Genomic DNA, 24630 nt, shown 5'->3' with positions numbered 1-24630 from the left:
CAAGTCGACACTCCTCTATGTTGATGTTCTACCTGGCGAAGCCAGGACATGTAGGATGATGTCTATCCGGATTAGGATAACGCTGGGTTGAGACTTTCTCCGTAAAGTAATAACACGTCAAGCATTTCTTCATTTGTGAAAAGCATGTCGAATGCCTAGAACGGATGAACAGGTAAATTAATGTCACATTTTCATTATTGATACCAATTACAGTGTACAGTACACCAGTGCCATTTACTTGTACAAACCTCAGCACACATCAACCTGCTTCGTAGTGAGTTGTTTCCACATACAAAGCTGACTGCAGTCCTTTAAAGAACAGAACTGCAGAGGCGAGGGGTTGCATAGGGTAGTGTAACGGGTCGGCGTAAACTGTTCCGTAGTGTGTTTGTAGATAAAAAAAAAAGGCGCAAAAGGGAAACCATTATGTACATATCAATGTTTGTAGCCTGAAATCCTATTATTTCTTCCGGCCATAGTGATAACAGTGGAAGTAAGATAGTACGTCAATCACATCGCGATTACGAGCAACGTCGGTTTCACGCTTGTCTCTCACGATGCGGAATAGTGGCACGTTTCCTTTATTTGAAGAGTCAAATTCACTTTGCAGTTTCTCGGGATGTAATTGACGTGATTTTTTATGTTTTGATTGCATAAGACATAATATGGGGTGTCCATTAAAAAATACACAAGTTTGTGGTGATACTAAAATTTGATTACGTTTAATTCTGTCTCGTAGTATTTACTTTTATGAGCCCACGCCTTAGATTCATACCCATGAAAGTACTTTTTCAGTATCTATTTTTGTTCCAGCGACATCTGAGCTGAAACGTTTAAGCGGGCCACACCGTATAATTCTAAGAACTCAGGTCTTAATGGTAACTAATAACTAATTGTATCTGTAGTAATACGATACAGTATGTCAACCTCTATGCATAACACATCAGTACATCAGTAACTAAAAAGCACTCCGTCTTAAGGGCACGAGTGGCCTAGCGGGACCATCCGACCGCCGTGTCATCCTCAGGGAGGATGCAGATAGGAGGGGCGCAGGGTCAGCACACCGCTCTCCCGGTCGTTATGATGGTATTCTTGACCGAAGCCGCTGCTATTCGGTCGAGTAGCTCCTCAATTGGCATCACGAGGCTTAGTGCACCCCGAAAAATGGCAACCGCGAATGGCGGCCTGAATGGTCACCCATCCAAGTGCCGACCACGCCCGACAGCGCTTAACTTCGGGATCTCACGGGAACCGGTGTAGCCACTGCGGCAAGGCCGTTGACACATCACTAACTGACTCCACTGAATTGTTGTTTGGACATGCATGACGTGTGTCCATTGGCACCGAGACAGAATGGAAAAAAAAGAAACAGACCCATATTCCCCAGAAATATAGTCGAAACGTAGCCCTTGTACTGTTTGCATATGACAAGCTGTAGATCTCGAGATTTCTCAGGAGCTTCACTTTATTTTTGACCGATTACTGTGATCAGCAAAAGACAGTAATTTTTGTATTATTTGTAAATAACTGTGTACTAGAAAATACACTCCTGGAAATGGAAAAAAGAACACATTGACACCGGTGTGTCAGACCCACCATACTTGCTCCGGACACTGCGAGAGGGCTGTACAAGCAATGATCACACGCACGGCACAGCGGACACACCAGGAACCGCGGTGTTGGCCGTCGAATGGCGCTAGCTGCGCAGCATTTGTGCACCGCCGCCGTCAGTGTCAGCCAGTTTGCCGTGGCATACGGAGCTCCATCGCAGTCTTTAACACTGGTAGCATGCCGCGACAGCGTGGACGTGAACCGTATGTGCAGTTGACTGACTTTGAGCGAGGGCGTATAGTGGGCATGCGGGAGGCCGGGTGGACGTACCGCCGAATTGCTCAACACGTGGGGCGTGAGGTCTCCACAGTACATCGATGTTGTCGCCAGTGGTCGGCGGAAGGTGCACGTGCCCGTCGACCTGGGACCGGACCGCAGCGACGCACGGATGCACGCCAAGACCGTAGGATCCTACGCAGTGCCGTAGGGGACCGCACCGCCACTTCCCAGCAAATTAGGGACACTGTTACTGCTGGGGTATCGGCGAGGACCATTCGCAACCGTCTCCATGAAGCTGGGCTACGGTCCCGCACACCGTTAGGCCGTCTTCCGCTCACGCCCCAACATCGTGCAGCCCGCCTCCAGTGGTGTCGCGACAGGCGTGAATGGAGGGACGAATGGAGACGCGTCGTCTTCAGCGATGAGAGTCGCTTCTGCCTTGGTGCCAGTGATGGTCGTATGCGTGTTTGGCGCCGTGCAGGTGAGCGCCACAATCAGGACTGCATACGACCGAGGCACACAGGGCCAACACCCGGCATCATGGTGTGGGGAGCGATCTCCTACACTGGCCGTACACCACTGGTGATCGTCGAGGGGACACTGAATAGTGCACGGTACATCCAAACCGTCATCGAACCCATCGTTCTACCATTCCTAGACCGGCAAGGGAACTTGCTGTTCCAACAGGACAATGCACGTCCGCATGTATCCCGTGCCACCCAACGTGCTCTAGAAGGTGTAAGTTAACTACCCTGGCCAGCAAGATCTCCGGATCTGTCCCCCATTGAGCATGTTTGGGACTGCATGAAGCGTCGTCTCACGCGGTCTGCACGTCGAGCACGAACGCTGGTCCAACTGAGGCGCCAGGTGGAAATGGCATGGCAAGCCGTTCCACAGGACTACATCCAGCATCTCTACGATCGTCTCCATGGGAGAACAGCAGCCTGCATTGCTGCGAAAGGTGGATATACACTGTACTAGTGCCGACATTGTGCATGCTCTGTTGCCTGTGTCTATGTGCCTGTGGTTCTGTCAGTGTGATCATGTGATGTATCTGACCCCAGGAATGTGTCAATAAAGTTTCCCCTTCCTGGGACAATGAATTCACGGTGTTCTTATTGCAATTTCCAGGAGTGTATAATAACGATGCCGCGCATCGTTTATGTGCTTTCATTATAAATAATTTGTTAGGACGCTTTCCTTTGTCGTTAATACCATGGGTCTCTTTTTCGTTTTCAGGGCGGATTCCTCGTCAGACCACAACGATGATAAGTTCCCACATCATGGTGGTTTGACGTCCTTCGGCAAGGTAAAGTAACAAGTTGCCAAGAGCAACTTCATTTATTCATGTGGATTTCCAACTAAAACGTAATAACTGATATTCTAACCTGGTACCTATCGCTGGCTGCCTTCTATCATTGAACAAACATTAAATAGTGAATTGTTTCAATAGTAGCGAGATGTGCATGAGTCTGAACTATAAATATTATGACGAAAACTTCTGTACTAATAATAGCTGGAATTATCATAGAGAATTATTTGTGAGGCAGAGTTACAGGTAATATGGTCTCAGACACGAGTAAGAATAGTAATATTTTTGAAACGTCGCTTATTGTCATTATTTGAGTTTTGCAAGTGTTAAGTTCTGTCTCATCCACAATTAAGTGGTTCATCGTAGTTACTACACCTTGGTGTTATTTTAAATCTTTGAGTGATTGTTATTCAAATCAGTGATCTCTAGCGGTCTCTGCGGTATTGATTTTGTGAAGTTAAATCACTCTACCGAAAAGTGAATAGGAGAGCTGCAAGAAAGGTACGTTATGTGGGCTGGAGTGGAAATGCAAATCAGGACATCCGAATATTTTCACTCTGATATTTCTGTGCATGATAGTTCTACCATGCACAAAAGCGCTTGATTAACAGGCTGTAATCAGTCTCCAGACAATCAGAACTCTTATCCGATGTGGGTTCTTCCGTTACAAGGTAGTCATGACCCAGTAAAGCGTGGTGTCAGGTGGCCTATTGAACTGATGCTAGCATGGTATGTTTAAGATTTGGGTTGGATTCCCGTTTCAGGCGACCATTATTAACAGGTAAGAATGGGCCAACTTCACCTCTGATAACGTCAGTCGAAGAACATTGATTGCACCGTGGTTCCAAATCCACATTACATGTGATGTCCCTTCGCTACTGACTGGAGCCGAGTCGGTTCAGCTTGGGCCATGATGGGTAGAAGGTGGGGAAAGTTGTCAACAGCAAGAATTTCACTGTTGAAATTTTATTTTAGTTAATAAATCAATCGTTATGTCAGGTCACAGAGCACTTACATCATATTTTTATTCAACTTGAGATGCTCAAAACACTGATGCTGGGCTGGGATTTGGACCCGAATACTTCCATTCGCGGAATTGGGCGCCTTTGGGACGGTAGCATTCAATCCGTTCGTTTTTTCCCCATGATTCCAAACTCCTCATGTGTCATCGAAAGACGCGTGGCTGGGTTGATGTTCTGGTCGGACACAACAATTTTCATCGTGTCGTTTCAAGCTCTAGCATGTACACCTAAATGCTAGACAAAACCACAGTTTGATTTTTAATGTCTCATCATGCGTTATTGACACAAACGTGCGGTGCCGGTTTCAACTCACAGTCAAATACGAAAGTGTTCATTACGTCATTTCGTGTTTAAACATTGCACTCCGACCTACTGGTGAAAAAGAATCCAGTAGTTAACATCTTAACGTGTGTTTTCACCGGTGACTGTACGTTCGGGATTCGTCTCGGATTCTGCATCGGAATTTTCGTCATGTTATTTCTGTTTCAAATATGTACTCATCTCGCTGCTGATGAAAGAAGACATTTAACGCCCATTCGTGGCATTCAAGTTTAAACATATGCACAGTGTTCATTTTGAATTAAACTACATCTTTCGTGTTTCGGTAACAGAAAAATTTGTTGCTGGACAGGAGCCCAAATCCAGCACAAAAATTTTCGTCATGAAATTTCGAGGTCCGACTTGCTAAGTGACATTAGTTAACGCAAAGCGACACAAAAAATGAACGACGATTAATGCTTGCTTCTCGAATCTTTTAGAGAGTAAAAGTACTTTGAATTAGTAAAGAATTTTGGGAGTCACGATATTCTTACGAAGTCCCTTATTCACAAAAAATTTAGTTTTGAGTTAGGGTTGCTGAATGATTTATGTGAAACAAATACCAGTAGAGGACTTACCCGCGAAAGACATTGGTCCCGAGTCCGAGTCTCGGTTCGGCACACAGTTTTAATCTGACAGAAAGTTTCAATACGGGTATTACTTGCGTCAGATGCTAATGAATGTAATAGAAGTTTTTGGAACATCACTTATTGTAATATAGCAAGTGACAAGAACTGTCTCATCTATAATTACATGTATCCCGATATGTGCATGTGGACAGACGCGCAACAGAACAAGATTTTCTATTGGTCGCTTGTCGTAACCACAAGGACCACCAAGAAAGCTGCATGAAACTCAGGAAGAACGTAAATCAGGTCATTAGCATACTTTTGAGCATAGATAATACGTCTAACTTTCGTTTGGATAGTTTTATGAAAATTATCTAGTTTCTCTGATGGTAATGTATTACATGGATCTAACTGAAATAACGTATGTTGTGAAGTTATAGACTTTCCCGGCTTGATAATTCTTTATAGTATATTCGGGTTTGCAGGCGGATCCTAAAATTAACCTGTCACAATTTTCGGCGATCCATCTGTCCGCCACTTAGAGACAAAAATGGCGGTGCTGGGCCCACTGAAAACTAATATCGAGGTTGGAAATCGGCGTCCTATATACCGTACCGTATATGCCGTCCAATACTGGGCTGGTGGTGTAGTAGAACACCGGCGCCAACAATGATATATGACACTGAAAGACTATCTTCAAACACTCCGTTCAGCCGGACCAAGGAGCGTTGGGTTTTGATTCGAGATATTACAGCGTACCACTTCTTGCTAAAAATCACTTATATGTATATTGAAGGTGGAGGAGGAAGAACGAAAAGGAAACGGAAGGGACAACTGATGTCAGTTGCATCGGGACTTTACGAGTGAACAGCGGCGGCAAGTGAAAATGTGTGCCGGCTGCTATTCGAACTCGAGATCTCCTGCATGTTAGGCAGTTTCGTTAACCACTAGCGCACCCGGATACAGTGTTTATCGCAACCGTACGGTCTATCTAGGCACGCCTTTCGGTCGTCCGATATTCCCACCCAGCTCCACCTATCCACAGTCCCTGTCCATGTCCTTCATGCTCGCTACTTAGAGATTCTCCCAGGAGGTCGGACGTACTTGTGCATCCGCACTGAAAGTCTTGGATTCGTTGCCCATCGAGGCGAATCAGTTATATGAATGCGGTGTCTGTTCTTTCGGACATGTCCGCAAGGACAGACAACACGCAGTCATACAAAGAATAATCCTTGACTTTATTAATCAAATTATCTGCCAATACAACTTCCATTGCCTCTTTGTAAACACTGCTCCAAAACCCGGAAGCACTGGTATCTATCAGAGTCTCTTCAAATTTCATCCCGTGTCCCTCGTTCAGACAACGTTCCACTATCACCGATGTTTCATACTATTCTAGCCTCGTGTGACGGCAATGTTCCATGCACCTGTCCTGAACTGTGCATATCGAACGGCCGATGTAACCCTCGAAACACTGACATGGAATTCGAATGGAAGAATTTTAAGGAGTTCTAACATTAAGAATGTGTTCCGCCTACTTTCAAAGATCATTTGGAGCTTAGGAAGCCTGGGATATACAAAATTCATTGTGGGAAGGATTACATCGGCCGTTCGATCTGGACATTTCAGGACACACGAGGCTACAACAACCTGAAAAAAAGGTGGCAGCGGAACTTTGTTCAAAGGACAGTCCCATGGTGAATTCCGACGAGACTATGTTGCTAGTCATTACTTCCGTGATTTGGAAGAGTGTATATACAGACTCGACTGAAATTAGATTGGCAGATAATTTGTTTAACAAAGACAGTCGTTATCCTCTTAGCAGAGCGTAGAGCCCTGCACTATCTCGAGCCAAATTCAACTCCCTTTGGTGCGGTCAGCCCATGTGTTTGGATATAGTTCTTGAGAGCGATGTAGAGTTGACGCCGGGTTCTACTAGGCGCCGCGCCACCATCGCAGTCTTGGAGAGCAGAAACAGTGATGTGCGGCGCGTAGGTCGAGTACGATACGGGGGCCTATTTACGACGACGATATGTAGCTTTGACATAAGTTTTCAGCGGGACTCAACAGCACCAGCGCTCTCCTGAAGATGGTGGACAGATGGATTGCCGAAATATCGGATCATATTGATTTTAGGATCCGGCAGTGAACCCGAAGAGACTACCAGCTTATTAGCTACTATTCCTTTATCTGATAACGGCAACGGCTTCTTCTTCTAAACTAATAATAAAACTGCCAAACTGTGGTGCCTGTCTGTTTGTCTGAAGACGCTAATTGCCAAAAGTACTAGACACATTTTCTTGTGGTTTCTGCAGATGGATGAAGCAACATCAAAATCGGACCACGAAAAAAAAAGAAAAAAAAGAAAAAAACAGATATCGTAGCTTAAAGCTTTTATCTAGAACCGTCGTGTCTGTCTGTTTGTCTAAGCACGCTAATCTCCAAAACTATCAGACAAATTTCCATGAGGTTTTAAATTGAGGGCATCTTGGGCCAATATATATCCTTTATTTCATTAAGACTGGGTCACGGAAAAGAAGATATGGTAATTTAAAATTTTAGGAGTCTTCTCAAAGCTATAGTTTCAATGTTTACCTCAGTGATACGATCATCATGGCGTAGTAAGCCAGAGAATCAATAGGTGGCACTGTTAACTTCGTATTGCACCAAAGAACCAATAGATACTACTGTTTTCTTCTTTTTTTTCCTTAGAGAAAATCGATTTTCCGATGTTTACGTCAGGGACGTAATGGTAAGACAGAGATTTAGGAACCAGATTTTCAATTGTAAGACATTTTCAGGGGCAGATGTGGACTCTGATCACAATCTATTGGTTATGAACTGTAGGTTAAAACTGAAGAAACTGCAAAAAGGTGGGAATTTAAGGAGATGGGACCTGGATAAACTGAAAGAACCAGAGATTCTACAGAGTTTCATGGAGAGCATAGGGGAACAATTGACAGGAATGGGGGAAAAATACTGTACAATAAGAATGGGTATCTTTGAGGAATGAAATAGTGAAGGCGGCAGAGGATCAAGTAGGTAACAAGACGAAGGCTAGTAGAAATCCTTGGGTAACAGAAGAGATATTGAATTTAATTGATGAAAGGAGAAAATACAAAAAAGCCGTAAGTGAAGCAGGCAAAAAGGAATACTAACGTCTCAAAAATGAGATCGACAGGAAGTGCAAAATGGCTAAGCAGGGATGGCTAGAGGACAAATATAAGGATGTAGAGGCTTATCTCACGAGGGGTAAGATAGATACTGCCTACAGGAAAATTAAAGAGACCTTTGGAGAAAAGAGAACCACTTGCATGAATATGAAGACCTCAGATGGAAACCAAGTTCTAAGCAAAGAAGGGAAAGCAGAAAGGTGGAAGGAGTATATAGACGGTCTACACAGGGGCGATGTTCTTCAGGACAATATTATGGAAATGGAAGAGGATGTAGATGAAGATGAAATGGGAGATATGATACTGCGTGAAGAGTTTGACAGAGCACTGAAAGACCTGAGTCGAAACAAGGCCCCGGGAGTAGACAACATTCCATTAGAACTACTGACAGCCTTGTGAGAGCCAGTCCTGACAAAACTCTACCATCTGGTGGGCAAGTTGTATGAGACAAGCCAAATTCCCTTGACTTCAAGAAGAAAATAATAATTCCAATCCCAAAGAAAGCAGGTGTTGACAGATGTGAAAATTACCGAACTATCAGTTTAATAAGTCACAGCTGCAAAATACTAACGCGAATTCTTTACAGACGAATGGAAAAACTGGAGAAGATCAGTTTGGATTCCGCAGAAATGTTGGAAAGCGTGAGGCAATACTGACCCTACGACTTATCTTAGAAGAAAGATTAAAGAAAGGTCAAACCTATGTTTCTAGCATTTGTAGACTGGAAGACTCTCTTTCAAAATCTGAAGGTGGCGGGGGTAAAATACAGGGAGCGAAAGGCTATTTACAATTTGTTCAGAAAGCAGATGGCAGTTTGGCAGTTATAATAGTCGAAGGACTCGAAAGGGAAGCAGTAGTTGGGAAGGGAGTGAGACAGGAGTGAAGCCTCTCCCCGATGCTATTAAATCTGTATATTGGCGCAAGCGGTAAAGGAAACAAAAGAAAAGTTCGGAGTAGGTATTAAGATCCATGGAGAAGAAATAAAAACTTTGAGGTTCGCCGATGAGATTGTAATTCTGTCAGAGACAGCAAAGGACTTGGAAGAGCAGTTGAACGGAATGGACAGTATCTTGAAAGGAGGGTATAAGATGAACATCAACAAAAGCAAAACGAGGATAATGGAATGTAGTCGAATTAAGTCGGGTGATGCTGAGGGAATTAGATTAGGAAATGAGACACTTAAAGTAATACAGGAGTTTTGCTATTTGGGAAGCAAAATAACTGATGATGGTCGAAGTAGAGAGGATATAAAATGTAGACTGGCAATGGCAAGGAAAGCGTTTCTGAAGAAGAGAAATTTGTTAACATCGAGTATTGATTTAAGTGTCAGAAAGTCGTTTCAGAAAGTATTTGTATGGAGTGTAGCCATGTATGGAAGTGAAACATGGACGATAAATAGTTTAAACAAGAAGAGAACAGAGGCTTTCGAAATGTGGTGCTACAGAAGAATGCTGAAGATTAGATGGGTAGATCACGTAACTAATGAGGAGGTATTGAACAGAATTGGGGAGAAGAGGAGTTTGTGGCACAACTTGACTAGAAGAAGGGATCGGTTGGTAGGACATCTTTCGAGGCATCAAAGGGTCGCCAATTTAGTACTGGAGCGCAGCGTCGAGGGTAAAAATCGTAGAGGGAGACCAAGAGATGAATACACTAAGCAGATTCAGAAGGATGTAGGCTGCAGTAGGTACTCGGAGATGAAGAAGGTTGCACAGGATAGAGTAGCATGGAGAGCTGCATCAAACCAGTCTCAGGACTGAAGACCACAACAACGTCAGGGACAGAACTACGCGTTGCAGTCTTATTTTTGCGAAAACAAACTAACAGTGAATTTATTGGCCAAAATATATGGATTTACGAACAGCGCTTGGCCTACTAAAAACTTAACATTACTTTGCTTCTTTCGATAGGTTTTATTTAGAACTGACGGAGTACAGAATTATCAACTGTCCACAATCTTAGAAACTAAAACTCTAAAAGTTTGGCACTGTGGATTTCCGTTCTTTAAACTGTTACCTGATACCTCTTTGTTATCTGATCGGAGCATAATAATATTTATTTGTACTATATGCGTACACGGTTATTAATCAAGTTTGGTGCTCGTAGTGACTCAGAGAAGTATGGACTATAAAGTATGTGATGTAAGAGAAGAAAAAATCTTGGTAACAGCTGAAAATCAAATAACTGACTGTAATAAAGTAGACTGTAGAACATGAATCCATCTTCGACATTTATACCACCTACTTCTAAGAAGCATGCAGTACTGTAAACCACACTTATTTCAGGCTAAATCATTTACTGGAATAGTGAGCGGTCCCTCATCCATTGGCCGGGTGAGACACTTGCAACGATGACCAATGAGTGGAGCTTCACAGTGGAAGCAATATTTTTCGTAAACCTACATTATCATCGTGGTCGTCGTCGTCGTCGTCATCCATTTGACATTCACTACTAAATAAAATTTTCTCTAGACTCTTATCTGGATGACGGTCTTGCGCGTAATTCCCAGCTCTTTACTTTCCGTGGTTCACTGAGAAACCCTTAATTTCAGTACTTTTCTCATTAAAGGTCAATGACTTATCGCCAGAAGTAAAAACTAGTGGTACGCACTGATAGTAAACATTGTTTCAAACAAATTATTCTCCAACCTTAAATAATCCTATTAGTATACGAAAAGCAGTCTACCCAGTTTTCTTTAATATTTATATCTACACCTGTCCATGCTGTGGTCGCCAGCTGTACCAAAAACAAACTCATAAAATGTTAATTTCTAACTTTCTTTCTGGCGGGGAGGGGGGGGGGGGGGAGGGCGGAGGGGTTGAAGTGCTGACGATTTTTGTGCGTTGTCATGGTCTTCAGTCAGAGGCCTGACGGGATGCAGCTCTCCGAGATAGTCTCTTCAGCACAAATATCTTCATCTCTGCATTACTACGGCAGCCTACATGTACATTAACGTGATTATATGTTTGAATTTAGATCCTACTTTCCAACTTGCTCTGTTAAGTTCTTTCATTCCATTTTGAAGTTAATCTGTGCTAGAGGCAAACAGTGAAGTATCACTACTGTTCCTCCTTTGTTTCCACCCTTTCAAATTTACTTTCAGCAACGCCAATCTACAACTATACTCTTTATGTGTACAGTTGCCCCAGCTTGTCTATTCCTACTTGTTACATAAGCACTACATTAAATAAGTCCATCTATCTGTCATCTCTTGCCCTGGGAACCCAATCTAACTGAACTTGTATTACTCCTAGATTTATTTTGTATTTCCTCACACTTAAGACGTAGTGTGAGGAAATACTATATATAGAACTAGGCAGAGAAAATTCAAAAACGCCATGGTGTTATGAATTGCGACACTTACAGACACAGTTACTTCATGTCTGTTATTCTGATACTGCCCTACATGTTGTACATTTGTTCCACAGTTAGCTGCCCTTCTTGGGCTGCCATTTCGCTTAAGGAGGCTATCATTTCGCTGACCAGGCTCCAAAGTATCGTTCAGAAAGGTAAGATTCGGTTTGGATAAGATCTCTACTGCTTTGTCTGGCCAATACAGCTGTGGCTGTGTCACATTAAAGAAGTAACTCCCGTCATAGTCTCTGATAAATGAAACGTAGATCCCACTACATCGCACCTAGTGCCTTTAATTAGTAATCCGCTGCCTTGCAACTCCACACGTTTCGCCCCCATATGTTCCTGTTATTCGTAACAATTAGCGACCACCACCGTGTCGTTGCACACTGAATAGAGGCAGTGGAGCCGTGCTCTCCGAAAATAAGGTATTGGTTCAATCAACTCCTTTGGGCAAAGATGTTCTCCTGTTTCTCCTTAAACAGTTGCAGGATGCATGTGTCCCTACTTATTATAACCTCACGAATTGGGCATATAGTGACTAAACCGTTCTGACATTCTCGGAGGTCATCCGTGCCCATCTCCACGTGTTGATCCCTGTTCCACACTACACATACAAATAAACTGGACAAAAGCGATACGCCTAACTACCCTCTTGACTTTAAAGTTTAACGAGTCTGAAGTATCTGGGGTTCAATCTCCCATTGCTCACTGTTTCGCTTTTACCTCTTAATATCCTTCCTTGCCTTTAGTAGCACTTTTCGTGGAGTCGCCTCTGACACACAGTTGAATGTTCGCATATATCCCACGTGGACAGCTGTCGTCCTTGTTGGAAACTGCAGCTTCCCATTCATCCTGCGACATAGTTTCGATAACTTGATACAAGCACTGGTACAATGTTAAAATCTTCTTTTTCTTTCCATTCGGCGTATATGGACACGACAACATCACCCATTGGCCCATTTTATACTGCCGTAACTTCCCCTAACATCTCATTGCCTCTTCCTGTTTCTCCAAACACTTCGTATTTGCTCTTTGTACTCTTTTCCACAACTTCTTTACTTTTCCTGCAAAATTGCGGACTGCTTCTCTCTTTCTGTCTCTTCTGGTCAATCATATCGAAAGCTGACGGCATCTTCTTGCCATGCACTGCCTTGAATCGTGATAACCCAGGGCTAGAGTGTACTGCACAATTATATGCGTTACGACAAAAGCCAGGTATGTATCCCAGTTTGAATGATTTGAATCTATGCAACTTAGCATTTTCGCAACTGTTCTATGAACTCTCTCTGTCTCTCTTGCAGATGTAGTGGACTAGTCCCCAACTTCTTCACTCTCAGCAATTAACATAATTACTTCATTATCTCTGACATGAAGTTTATACTCTATCCTATTATCATCGTCAGTGGCGCTCCGAACTTCAGTATTTAGTTATTAACTGACGCCTGCTGTGATTGCCTGTTGGTCCAGCATTGGCACAATCTCGACATAATGAGGAAAATGGTCTATTACAGTCAGCACAAAACGATTACCCACTGATGTTGGGTTGAATGATCCTAACACGTACACCCCAATGAAACTAAAAGATTCTGTTGCTTTTGCAATTTTTACAAAAATACCTACTTCCGACTCAAACTGGGCATCTGTGCACAATCCACACAATTCTTTATCTGTCAGTCCACATCGTTCTTTTTTCCTTTCCACCAACACTTCTCTGCCACCGTACTATTCGTCGCCCTGCATCCACCATGGCCTGACAAAATGTGGTCACGCACCTCACTTAACGCTGTCAATTTTAACTTTGTCAGCATCAGCACTCATGGTCGTAATTTTGTCTCTCTTCACAATAATTCATCATCTATACCAAATTGCTGCTGTTTCTTATACTGCCTACATTCCTTGTTGGTGATCTGCGCTGCTTGCCATTCTGCAAGATTGTGACCCAGTGCTTATGGTACAGCTGTCTTCCTGCTTAGACTGTCCGCATTTCTGTGTTTCCTTCCCAGCTTGTGGATTACTTTGTAACCTTGTACTTAAATTCATCGAGTTTCAGTGCCCACCCCGTTAATTTAACTATAATCTTCTGCTGAATGCTTCTTTCAGACGTTGTCTTTGTTCCTGCATATCCGTTGAATGGATGATTATGTCATCAAGATATACTAAGCACTGGCATGGTTTGAATCCTTTCAGTACTCCATCCAGCAACCGTTGGAATGTCGCCCAGAAGGCGTCCTCCTACATTGGTAATGTCCCCCATTTGCTGAAAAAGCTGTTTTTCGTCTATTTCAAGAGCACTTCTAACTGATGGTATTCACGCTTTAAGTAGAACGTCGAGAACTAGTTACTTTTGCGTAGGTTATCTAAGGTCTCCGCTATTTTCTGAATAGAGTATGAATCTGTTGTAGCTTTGCTGTTCAAATGGCAACAGAACCAACACTTCTGCGAACCATCTATAGATTTCTTAGATACAATTACAATTCCTGCCCACCATGCACTATCACTTTCTTCTATTACTCCATCAGCCAACTGTTAATCCTATGAACTCCCGTAAAACTGGTTGCGATGACTGTGGTATTCTATATGGTATTTAGTATACCGGTGCTTAATTTCATGTTGTAATCCTTATTGTGTTACTAGCGTGGCTCTCTCGAAAAAATCCGATTCTGGAATGATAGCAACGGGTCCTCCATCTCTGCTCTTTCTGTTTCTTTCATAGGCCTTCTCACGGAATGCAGTCCTAGCAGTGTCCTTTGACCTATTGTAGCTCACACCTTTCGTGCGAAAATCGTCCTCATCCGGAATCTTTAGTGTAGCTAATAACGTTCCCTTAAACAACTTCACATCTTCAGCTCAAAATTATCGATATTGACGGGAACCACTTTTTTTCTGCCCCTTTCCTGTATGTGTACTATCCTACGTTTCACCAAACAACATGCTGTGTCTAATACTTCATTACCCTCCCATGGTTCTGTTACACATATCACACCTAGTGGTAAGTTCGGTTCCACATTCACCTACAGTGATATTCTGGTACCTTTCGACACGCAGTCATGCGAATCAATCCTTAATGCTATTGCTCACAGTTTGACTGGACTGTATTGTAAAATAGACACTCCTCGTGGTAGATTAAAGTTGACGACAGTTTCCCCTAGCCAGAACGTCTTTCTGCTCAGTTCCAATATACATCGTTGAAGGTCAACTGTGCCATGATGTTGATGCAAAAAATCTAATGCCAGGATCATGCTGTACCCTCGCTTACATGAGATACCACTTCCATACCCTGACTAAAGTTGGTTGTACCAACCTAAAAATTCGTCACTACTGATGCAAGTGGTTGTATATCATTATCCCTTACCCCACGTAAATTGTATGTTGGTGCATTCCACTGTCTCCTACCCACAAATTCTCTCAAGGTTGCTGACACATAAGCTCTTTGTCCGACAATACCTTACACTCTCTTCCATCCACAACACCCGTTATGGCACACCTTGCCTCTGTTTTCGTTCTGACTGAACTTATTGCTATCAGGACCTTCTGTCGGCGGCCCTGGGGCTCCTTCTAAGTTAAACGGTCGCTTCCTATTCCTTGAACCACCTATACCACTCCTTATAGCCTTGCTATTGAGCAAAACCGCCTCTACTGCCATTCCCATCAAATTGTTGACGGTCCTTGTTACGCAGTTGTGCTGTGGATTCCAGAACTGGTAAAATTTTCTTTGTATATGTCTGAGTTCGACCGAAATTAAGGCACTTAATATTCGATGTAAATACCTGTTTCCGTTCTCTTACCCCTGCCAACCTAACTGATTTATTTGTATTCCAAAGCTAAACTAAATCCTTTATGAAGATCATCAAGAGCTCCTGTGCGCACTCTCCTAGACATTTCAGGTGTCATACCCCTTAAAAAGGCGTCGAGCGCTCATTGTTCACCCTGTTGCAGCACCACTTTATTTACCACCTCATTTAATGAGAGCACGTACGTGTTAAAGTTCATTTTCCTAATTGTATCTGCAAAGTCCTCTAGTGCTTCATTTTGTCTCCTGCATAACTGAAAATTTGTGGTTAGGTCTTATGGGACCAAACGCTGAGGTAATCGGTCCCTAAGCTTACACACTACTTAGTCTAACATAGAGTAACTTACGCTAAGGGCAACAGACAGACCTGTGCCCAAGGGAGGACTCGAACCTCCGACGGTGGAACCTCGCGGACCGTGACAAGGGGCATCAGGCCGCTCGGCTACCCTACGTGGCTCTCCTATATGCCAACCCAAATTATTCGCAGAAAAACCGAGCACTATTATTCTTCCCGTAACATTCTTCCAACCCCCATCTAACTGGTCGAAAGTTTCTGCATTTCGCAATGCTTATGTGCACATTACGAATAATTTGGCTTCTCCTGACAAACGTAACCTCACGATCAGCGACAACTTAAGATCCTCTATAAATGCCAACACATCCTCAGACCCCCTTCAAGAGAAAGGAGAAAAAAGATTCCTCAGTCTAATCCACTCCCAGAGTTTGCGACTTCAACACTACAGTCTCGAGATTCTTTCCTGTTAGTTGATTAAACATAACCACATTACTCGCTCTCAATTGCGCCACCTGATCAATCGATGACTGTACCGCTTCTTCACTGGTGACACCTTGTGTCTCAGAGTTTTCCTCTGCGCCCGTTATCCACGACAAAAATTATACTACAACAAAACAGTACAAACACAACAGTTAGTCCTGAAGTCTTCTACCAAGTCACTTCTTCTCTCTAGCATGAGCCACCTTAACTCTCTACATTGCATAGCCGTGTACCCAAAACAGTTACAAGTAAAGCAGTTCCGCTTCTGTTTCAGCATAAGGTGACGATTACCCAAGGAAATTACACTGAGAGCAATGTATAGGTACAAACCTTTCATCTTTAACATTACTCCTAATTTGCAACACATCAACAGTCCCTCTGATTTGGTAAACGTAACTTTCGCAAAATCATTCCCTGTAAACTTTGCCCCCATGATTACAACCACACAAAAACAATATAGTCTCACACACCGCAATGACGACATTACGGGCTGTGGCTCGAACAACGTGCTGCGGGGGTGCCACAGCCTTCACTGTTTATTACTGCGATGCCGATCATCCTGAAAAATGGCTCTGAGCGCTATGGGACTTAACATCTGAGGTCATCAGTCCCCTAGAACTTAGAACTACTTAAACCTAACCAACCTAAGGACATCACACACATACATGCCCGAGGCAGGATTCGAACCTGCGACCGTAGCGGTCACGCGGTTCAAGACTGAAGCGCCTAGAACCGCTCGGTCAAACTGGCCGGCATCATCCTGACAACAATACATATTGATCACTCTGTAGGGGCATCTCTGTAGGGGGCGGTTCATTTGTGGTGATGCTGTAGGTGGCGGGGAGCAGTGAAAACGCTGTGGACTATTTAACAGAGTAACTTTATTGTATCTTCAATTCCTCGTGAGGTTTGGACGGTTCAGCAGGCGTCGGCTGCTAGGATGGTGTCCAGCGAAGCTGCGTCAGGAGTCTGGCACGGCGAGGAAGGCAGGCCACGGCCAGTTGCTATAGCGGCGCTTAGCGGCAGAGCGACATGCCAGGCGGTGGCCCCACTGCTTTCGTTCCGCGGTGGTGGAGGCGGCTACGCGCCGTCTCAACCCGCACCCCTCGCACACTCGGTGGACGGCGGCTGGCGTTGTGATGCTGAGTCCCTCTTAGGGCATCAGCGTTGGAGGCAGCAGGCAGGGACAGCAGGCTGGCGGGACTGTGGCGCCAAGTCCCGAGAAGGACCCAGTGCGGTGGCAGACGCAGCCTAGTCACGAACCGGAGGCTACTGCTGGAGATGTGCAGTCGCCTCATGCTCCGTCGGTGCTCCAGCGTCGTGCTGTGCGTACTCAGCGATGACCACGTCCTCCAGTCTAATGACATCTTGTCCTCAAATTCAGCCTTATTTATACTCCGTTACTGTCCGTCTGTTCCTTCTAAAACCTGGTGTCTAGTCACGTCGTCTGCAACAAATAGACTCACTCAAGTGTGGTGGCAACGACCATATTACTACATCGTTCTTTAGTGCGCGGGGCGTTTAATGATGCGCTCAGCTATCCTCGCTTCATAGTTCACTTGCGCATCTGTTATTGTGCCCTGTATGCCGACAGGGCATAGCTAACGGCCAACGCTGTTACCGTAATACACCGCGACAGCTTCCGTACTACTTCCATTGACTTACGCTAAGATTTAATACCTTTACTTAAAATACTGGGCAGCGTCACTTTAGTAGAGGCAGTTCTTAATGTACACAACGTGTCAGTATAATGTGAAAGTTGAAGGGATTCTCCACCATGCACATGTCAAGTACAAATGTACACTACTGGCCATTAAAATTTTTACACCACGAAGATGACATGGTACAGACGCGAAATTTAACCGACAGGAAGAAGATGCTGTGATATGCAAATGATTAGCTTTTCAGAGCATTCACACAAGGTGTCGACACCTACGACATGCTGACATGAGGAAAGTTTCCAACCGATTTCTCATACACAAACAGCAGTTGACCGGCGCTGCCTGGTGAAACGTTGTTTTGATGCCTCGTGTAAGGAGGAGAAATGCGTACCATCACGTTTCCGACTTTGATAAAGGTCGGATTGTAGCCTATAGCGATTGCGGTTTATCGTATCGCGACATTGCTGTTCGCGTTGGTCCAGATCCAATGGCTGTTAGCAGAATGTAGAATCGGTGGGTTCAGGAGGGTAATACGAAACGCCGTGCTGGATCCCAACGGCCTCGTATCAATAGCAGTCGAGATGACAGGCATCATATCCGCATGGCTGCAACGGATCGTGGAGCCACGTCTCGATCCCTGAGTCAGCAGATGGGGACGTTTGCAAGACAACAACCATCTGCACGAACAGTTAGACGACATTTACAGCAGCATGGACTATCAGCTCGGAGACCATGGCTGCGGTTACTCTTGACGTTGCATCACAGACAGGAGCGCCTGCGATGGTGTACTCAACAACGAACCTGGGTGCACGAATGGCAAAACGTCATTTTTTCAGATGAATCCAGGTTCTGTTTGCAGCAGCATAATGGTCGCATCCGTGTTTGGCGACATCGCGGAGAACGCACATTGGAAGCGTGTATTCGTCATCGCCATACTGGCGTATCACCTGGCGTGATGGTATGGGGCGAAATTGGTTACATGTCTCGATCACCTCTCGTTCGCATTGACGGCACTTTGAACAGTGGACGTTACATTTCAGATGTATTACGACCCGTGGCTCTACCCTTCATTCGATTCCTGCGAAACCCTATATTTCAGCAGGATAATGCACGACCGCATGTTACAGGTCCTGCAGAGGCCTTTCTGGATACAGAAAATGTTTGACTGCTGCCCTGGCCAGTACATTCTCCACATATCTCACCAATTGAAAACGTCTGGTCAATGGTGGCCGAGCAACTGGCTCGTCACAATATGCCAGTCACTACTCTTGATGAACTGTGGTATCGTGTTGAAGCTGCATGGGCTGCTGTACCTGTACACGCCATCCAAGCTCTGTTTCACTCAATGCCCAAGCGTATCAAGGCCGTTATTACGGCCAGAGGTGGTTGTTCTCAGGATCTATGCACCCAAATTGCGTGAAAATGTAATCACATGTCAGTTGTAGTATAATACATTTGTCCAATGAATACCCGTTTATCATCTGTATTTCTTCTTGGTGTAACAATTTTAATGGCCAGTAGTGTATTTGCCACTATTAATTAAGTAAATTACAGAATATTTACTTATTTCCTTCTTGACTCAGCTCTTCGAAAAACAAATTTTATTTATTTTACCAATGGCACATATCTGATGAACCTCTATGACTCCTACCTTATGTTTTCCAGAGGTCGTGTTATGAATAATTTAGCTAGAGTCGTAGTTGTAGCATTTGTACCATACTTTTAGTCTATGATGAGTAAACGTCTAGTATCTGGGTAGCGAGAATATTGGATAGAAGGGAGAATATAACCGTCAATGACATTACTGTACGTGATACTTTTTATGGTTTCTTTTTGCAGGTTGTGGTCCGCGAGATGAACCGGCTGGGCATGATGGTGGACCTGTCGCACGCCAGCGTGAGGACCATGAAGGACGCGCTGGAGACCAGCAAGGCGCCCGTCATCTTCTCCCACTCCAGCGCCTACTCCATCTGCAACAGCTCCAGGAATGTGCCCGACGACGTCCTCAGGCAGCTGGTAATGCTTGTAACATAGGCTAGCGACTTTCTGTACTCTTTAGGTCACCAGCACGTTCGAGTACTAGTCTCAATAATTGTATTAATGTGCTTGTTTCTAAAGCTGAGCTATGGATACAGCTAACCAGCCACTCGTAGGCCGCTTAGGAGCCATCTACGTGGCAGCACAACAAATAACCAAGTAGTAATATTTGAACAAGTTCAAGGTTTTCGTATGTTTTCTGCTGTTGTAAATAATTCACCTTTACTGTACGAAAACGAAGACGAATGAATGCACTAGACGAGAAGTGAGGTATTTGACCCTATGTTTAGTTTTATCGTGGTTTACTTGCTAGTCTGTTGTGCAGCGCTGGGGCATTCTTATTTGAGTTTTTCACAGGAGATTTGTTTTTGTGAATCCGGGAGAAATTATCTGGAATATTTCATTATGGAGATGAAAACTTGTCGTAAACCTATTGCATTCTTTGTGTTAATGGAGACAATGTTCGGAGGAACATACATGCACAACAATAAGATGTTTCTTTATTAGAAGTATAAATTGAAGGAAATCTTTGTCCATCAAATAAATAATAATATTCATGATTTGTGTTAATTTGATCTCTTTGTTTACATGATGTCGCAAATCACGCAGTTAGCTGAGATGTCTGTAAATTTTTGTAACGTGAGGATTTCGCAGTTGTTAGTCTTGTTATGTTGTACAGTCCTTCTTGTCAATAATCAGAGTTTATGGCAAGAACGATTTACTTTAAAGGACAACCCACTATTAATTTAAAAAAAAAAGAAAAAAAGCCTCCATCCGAACAGGTCTCGGAGGACTCAGTGGTATTGACCGATCGCTGTGTCATCATCAGCCTTGAGGCGTCAGTGCATGCGGATATGGAGAGGTGTGTGGTCAGCATATGGCTGTCTTGGTCGCTGTCAGTTTTCGTGACCGGAGCCGTTGCTTCTCAGTCAAGGGGCTCCTCAATTTGCCTCACAAGGGCTGAGGGCACCACACTTGCCAACAGCGCTCGACCATCCCATCCAAGTGCTAACCAAGCCCGATAATGCATAACTTCGGTGATCTGATGGTACCGATGTTATCACTGCAGCAAGACCATCGGCATCGATCTTAGTAAAGTTCTGAAGAATAGACGAGATACTAAATGATTTGTATTTCCTTTCGAGAACGTCAGTATCTGTCACAAAATGGCATGCTGAGCAAGAGATTAGTCACTTTCTTTCAGACCAGATCTCATTTCGCAGTCTTACTGGGAAATGGATTAATTTTCAGTAAACAATTATCTTTTCTGAGTAGAGGAGTAATTTATTTCCGTGGTTATTCCAAATCAGACATTGAACTTCATATCAAGCAACGTTCACAATGTACTTCGGCATTGAATTTCAGTGACATATTTCTCATTGAACACGGAAATAGTTTCTTCTGGCAAGTAATTAGTTTCCTCTGGCACTTACTTCGTTTCAATTTCATTATTTAAATTTCTGCATTTCGTCGAGTTGAAAGTTTTGTTTCTCGACATTTTCACATGCTCATCACAGGGCCAGTCAAGTCAGTATTGTTCAGCAGTTGAATACGATGTCTAAAATACAAGTTAATCGAAGCGAACGTAATGGGAAAAAATATTCAGTATTCACACATGTACACAAACCTTTTATAGAAAGTTTACAACGTTTTTTTCTTCTTTTTTTTTATCAACGGTTAAGAGTACGCATGTCCCGACATGTACTGAAACAAAACATTAAATAAGTCACTTTCTGAAGTTGAACAATTATACTTCTGGTGGCTAAAGTCGCTTAGATTGTTACTGAATCCTGCAGGACGCTCAGTGTTAAAGTGAAAACACAGTGAACAAAGATTAAGTTCTGTAACGTGCAAAACTGAGTCCAGAATGTATTTGTTTTAAATTTAAAGAGGAATTAATTTACTAGTCCTCAAGTCTGCCAAAACGACGGAGTCCCCATTTTCTTCGGCGAGGAGGTCATGAGTGCTGTAAGACGACAGGTGGCTGCTTCGGGTCACGAAGTCAGACGTTAATGGCAGCGACACCGTGGAGGCGGCTGTCGAGTGAGAATCCTGACTGACAGAATCCTTGTGGAATCGGCGCTTGGCCCAGGAAAACTCAGTCGAAGTGTACTGGTCTGGTCTGGCTGGAGCACTGCCTAAATATCACACGACGCAAGGATACAGCCGGGCCTATTTTCGATTATGTATCTTGCGGAAGAGAACTGATCCACGTGATCTGCGGCCTATAGCAGTGCTTGCCTCGCCTCCTGGTGAATAGTCGGAACATGGCCGTCTGTCTTCAGGAAAAATTGTCCCCTGTGCGTTAGGCACCTTCGAAGCATTGATGTGAAGTTCGTTGCTCACACTGCAGTCGTTAAGCCTCTGTACAGCAGCGACGTCACAAATACCTAATTAGGAAGCTGTGAAACGGACACTCCAGTATTTCCATGTATGTGGGATATGGTAATTAAAATTTCAGCGTTACTCCAATTTATTTACACTTGAGAAATTATGGCTGTTGGACGTGTCTAACGGTACAGGAAATTTTAAGACCAATATCGCAACATAGTATGCCCAGAGGACATGCAAGTGCACGTTGTCGGACATGAATCACATGGAGGAATCGTATCGACAAACCTGTAATGCAGTGACTGCAGAATGACTAATGTCATTGTGGACTCAGGACAAGAGTGTGGCTAGAAGGCACACATCCATCCAGAAAGGTGACTCTACTGGGTCATCGTAGGATTGTTCGCCTGGCTGTCACAAATAGACAGGTAACAACAGCGGAAATATGAACTGAGCTAACAGGGAGGCTCAGAAAGAGATAACTGGGAGCTGACATCTCGAATTTCCATGCATCGTTTATCGCTGGCGCCACAGACAACAGCGACTTACGTAATGTAGTTACAGAGTCAGCTGCGAGATTCAGTGGCGCCCTGTGGTATTCAGCGACTAGTCTCGCTTTTCTCACATCGACTCCAACGAGTCCGTAGATGGCCTGGTGAAGGGGCATACGAAACAGTGAGTCTCGATTACCCTTCCGACTGCTGGATGAACTATGTGTGTGACGATAGGGTTGATATGATAAGTGTTGTATGGAATCCCAATTCGCGTATGTGGCAAGAATGGTAAATCCTCTTGTCACAGCCTTCATGAATAGGGTACCGAATGGTGTACTCCAGCTGGATAGTGCAAGACCCCACAATGTTGTCCACACTAAAAACGCCTTGAAGAACGTATGGAGTCTTGCAAGGCCTGATGTGTCAGCCAGATTTTCAGTGTTGCGACGGGAAGACATGTATGTATTCATACCAGCTTCCAGTCAGCAGTCTTTGAATTGAAGCAGCAGGTGTTTGAGGCACGGCAATAAATTCCACAAGATAACTTCCATAGGCTGACTGCTTCCGTGTCACAATTACTACAAGAGTCTTGGGGATTAAAAGGCTGTTTCGGATATATTTATTATTATTATTTAATATTATAATATATTTAATATTGTAACCGGTTTCATGGCAAGGAGAAACCTCATCCTTAGGTGACACGTAACAATGTCATAAGATATAAGTAGCCCGGAGGACGGAACCCAACGTTTGTCGTCAGACCAAACTAGTAAAATGTCAATGATTCGTAATCAGTTGGACGTAAGGATGCAAGTCCAAATGGTCGGTGAAGCCACAACTCCAGTCAATGTGCTGTGATAAGTCACATTTGTGGCTGACCTATCTAGAAGGTTTTCTACTACAAGAGAGTATTCGAACTTGTGGCGGTCAAAATTCGTACTGTTGTTCATAATGAGTATCCGTTTCGAATGGAATGAAAATTTAGTTTTTGATACTCGTCGTTATGCGATGAACGTCTCCAGAGAATTTGATAACTATCGAAAAGTAAAATTGTAATTCGTGGTGCCAGTCCCGGTATTTGCTCACGGGAATGATTACCGAATCTCATAATAAACATCAGCCACAGGAAACAAAAAGCGTTATAGGATAAACAAAGAGAAACTAATTGATTCTGAAATGCTGACACTGCTATCATCTTCAAATATTTGAGGACTCATCAGAGCTCGAGTACCTCAAACCAGCGGAAACGATGATAAAAGTACACAGCAAAATTTCAATGCAGACGGCGTTATATTTAATTGAAGTAGGTAATATAAAGTCTCAGTTTGTCGATGTTTGTAAATGTAGCGCAACGGCACTCAAATGAGAGCATATTGCTGCGAAGCACGGATTAAATAATTCAATACTTTCCTTGTTCATCTGTTGGGAAGTTTACTGCCGAGGCTAATTTTAATCTCCATCATATCGCAAGAGATAAAATATTCGGTACTGGATTGCAGATAACAATGTGAACAAGTCCGTTGAACAGTACACATGAAATTCTTCAGCTCGTTTCAGTCAAATATGTGGAGAATCACTCCATCTGTCCATCAGTAAATCAATCTTATGACATGACATTTAAGTAGTTACATTCTATACTAGCTGAACAGGGAAAGAATGTGAGGGTTCGTTTTCCATTGAATACTATCATCCAACCGATTCCTTGGTCGAGTGGGTCTGGTAGTTCGTCCTGTCAGTTGATTTGTGCCTATCCGATTCTTTTCACTGGAGATATTTAAGAGCTAAGCTCTGTCTGCTTTGCCACAGAATTATTGGATCATCATCTACATTTGAGACATCGTTATAATTCGATCATCGCAACTGTAAAGGATTTTTTGTTGTCTGGAGAAATGCTTCGTGAAGGCAGATAAACAGTTACTTGAAGGAAACGTAGCTGCTCTGGTATCAAAAACTGACATTAG

The 24630-nt window shown here is 43.6% G+C and overlaps 1 protein-coding gene across 1 annotated transcript in view; it reads left to right on the top strand.

Moving 5' to 3' along the window:
- LOC126252368 (dipeptidase 1-like) overlaps window positions 1–24630 on the top strand; it is a 347955-nt gene that overhangs the window by 251099 nt on the left and 72226 nt on the right. Inside the window, exons 5-6 of the mRNA XM_049953259.1 lie at window positions 3070–3139; window positions 19647–19823. Of these exons, the coding sequence (XP_049809216.1) occupies window positions 3070–3139; window positions 19647–19823 (247 nt within the window). The remainder of the gene's footprint in view (window positions 1–3069; window positions 3140–19646; window positions 19824–24630) is intronic.

This window comes from Schistocerca nitens, chromosome 4 (genome assembly GCF_023898315.1).
Source record: "Schistocerca nitens isolate TAMUIC-IGC-003100 chromosome 4, iqSchNite1.1, whole genome shotgun sequence".
Lineage (NCBI taxonomy): Eukaryota > Metazoa > Arthropoda > Insecta > Orthoptera > Acrididae > Schistocerca > Schistocerca nitens.
This window is presented reverse-complemented; position numbering and strand designations above follow the sequence as displayed.